General features: G+C 58.7%; 1 protein-coding gene across 1 annotated transcript; it reads right to left on the bottom strand.

Annotated features, from left to right (window-relative positions):
- Positions 1–235: 235 nt before the first annotated feature.
- Positions 236–1,458, bottom strand: LOC124687189 (F-box/kelch-repeat protein At1g80440-like). The gene has a single exon (XM_047221004.1). It carries the CDS (start codon positions 1,355–1,357, stop codon positions 236–238), a length of 1,122 nt encoding a protein of 373 aa, XP_047076960.1. The 5' UTR covers positions 1,358–1,458.
- Positions 1,459–2,549: the final 1,091 nt, after the last annotated feature.

The following is a 2,549-nucleotide window of genomic DNA, read 5'->3' as shown; positions in this document are numbered from 1 at the left end:
AAACCGTATTAGTGATCGATTTAGGAAGTTTAGGGTCTACTTTGAACCAAAAGAAAGTACTAGGCCGAAACATGAACTTTTCGTGAAGTTGAAGGATGAAAAGTGGACTTTCTTCTTCAATTATATACTGTATAATTTTTAAGTTCCCGCTGGGCAGCCGATTCGAACGGAACAGAGAACCAACACCTCAAAAAAAATTATATACTGTACAATTTGTACATACGCTGACGTTTTGCTATACTTCTACGCAACACGCGGCCTGCACGTGCCCGGCGAACTCCGGCGGTGCCACGGCGCGCGCCCACGACGGCGCCGCCCCATTGGTTCCAGTCTCCTCGCTGAGCACGTACACGAACTTTTCACCACCACCGTGGAGCCCGGCGCCAACAACGACGACGCGCCCGTCTCCGATGGCCACGACTGTCGTCGCCGCGCCTCCGTCCTCGGGCACCCGCGCTACCGACCGCCACGGGTTGCCGCTGTCCCGCGCCGCAAGGTGGCCGTCACGAAGCATGTACATGGGCCCTGCCGCGGACGGCGCAACGCAGCAAGTCCTCGGGCATGTCCCCTCATCCACCACCCGTTCCTGCACCGGGCCCCACGCCCAGGCGGCCGTGTCGAACGCCTCGCCGGTGCCGGAGAACCGGCCCTGCGCCTGCGTCGGGTACCCGCCGACCACGACGAACCTGCCGTCGACGCAGACGCCCCTGGCCTCGTCCCGCTCCAGCGCCATGTCGGGCAGCGCCGCCCACGCGTCGGCCTCGGCGTCGTAGGCCGCGGCCGACCGCAGCGCGTTCTTTTGATCGTCGTGGCCCCCGGCGACGAACACCCTCCCTCCCGCCGCCGCGCACGCGAAGAACGAGCGCCGCGGCCCGGGCATCGGCGCGCCGGGCCGCCACGCGCCCGCCAGGAAGTCGTACACGTGCACCGTGTCCGTCGGCGTCCACGTCTCGGGGTCCCACCCGCCGAGCACCACCAGCTTCCTCCTCCCCCCGCACGCCACGGCGGCGAGCTGGCAGAAGAGCGGCAGGCCCCCGCCGCCAGGGAGCGGGGGCAGCGTGGCCCAGCCACCGTCGGCCGGGTCGTGGAGCACGAGGCGGTAGGAGTTGGAGAGGGCGGCGGACGCGGCGTACTTGCAGGCGGGGCCGGAGGTGGCGAGCGGGGGCAAGGCCTGGGAGAGAGCGATGAGCGGGCGGGACAGGCCGTTGGCCCGGCGGAGGCGGCTGTAGAGCGGCGACTCCACCTCCGCCTTCCACAGCCGCGAGGTGTGGTGCGCCGCGGGGAGCTGCCGGAACCCCACCCGGAGCAGGCATTCCCGCGCCACGTCCTCGGGGAGCCCTGGGATCAGTTCACCCATTGTCGGTCGATCAACCTCGATTTCAACCTTAATTCGCTTCTCTTCTTCCTCCAACCAAAAGAGACGATCTTTCTTACTACTGTAGTATTCTGTATCTGCAGCAAGGATCGAGCAGTGAAGTGAGTTGTTTGGCGACGGGCGGGGTGGCGTAATTTATAGTAGTACGTAGTACGACGAGGGTTTGGATTAAAAACATTGTCAGGAAACACCCGGATTTGGATTTGGATTTGGATTTGGATGCGACGAAACGGGGGCGAGCGCGCGGGAAAACGACACACGGTTTCTGTGGAACGGCGGGGGCGGCACTCGCCGTCATAATCTCGGATCATATCATATCCGGAAACCACTTGCCTCCAGAAAAATATTGGTCTGGATCGAGACATTGTGATTGATCCGTCCCCAGTTCCGTGCCAAAGCCGCAGGTTTGCCGTCGCCGGAATCCGACCGGCAGGACTAGCTGGATCTGCATGGATGGTTTATTCGGACATGCAGCGCGATTGGTGGGTGTCTGAGAGCATCTCCAGCAGCGTCCCCCAAACCGTCCCCCAAACCGCGCCGGATTGAGCGTTTGGGGGACGTGTTTTGTTCGTGCCGCGTTTGGGGGACGTCGCTCCCCAGCCGCGTCCCCCAAACGCCGCCCCCAAACATTTAAAATAATTTTTTTAACACATAAACCATTTATATCAAATGTAGCATATGAAAAAAAATGTTTTTGAGGATTGTTTTCAAATTAAATTACAACAAACAATAAAACAAGTAATCAAATATAATAAAAAGGGCTAGATGATACATCAAGGTGCCACGGTATTTCCTTTGATCCTCCACAAATGCTCAACGAGATCAGCTTGAAGTTGCTCATGCACATTGCTGTCACGGATCTCTGCGTGCATGGCGAGAAAATCGGCAAAATCTGCAGGCAACTCATGATCAACCTCCGCGAGAGGGCCTTGACACTCATAGGGACCAACATGTGACCTAACATGATTCTTGCGGTCATCCTCGATGATCATGTTGTGCATGATCACACAAGCCTGCATCACCTCCCACATTTGGTCGTGAGACCAGCTTAGAGCGGTGTACCGGACAATGGCAAATTGTGCTTGAAGCACACCAAATGCCCGCTCGACATCCTTCCTGCAAGCCTCCTGTCATGTAGCAAAGTGAGAATTCTTCGGACTCCGATGGATTCGAG

This window comes from Lolium rigidum, chromosome 2 (assembly GCF_022539505.1).
Source record: "Lolium rigidum isolate FL_2022 chromosome 2, APGP_CSIRO_Lrig_0.1, whole genome shotgun sequence".
Classification (NCBI taxonomy): Eukaryota; Viridiplantae; Streptophyta; class Magnoliopsida; order Poales; family Poaceae; genus Lolium; species Lolium rigidum.
This window is presented reverse-complemented; position numbering and strand designations above follow the sequence as displayed.

Coding starts and splice junctions, on each gene's coding strand:
- LOC124687189 (XM_047221004.1), bottom strand. CDS start 1,357: ATGGGTGAACTGATCCCAGGGCTCCCCGAGGACGTGGCGCGGGAATGC.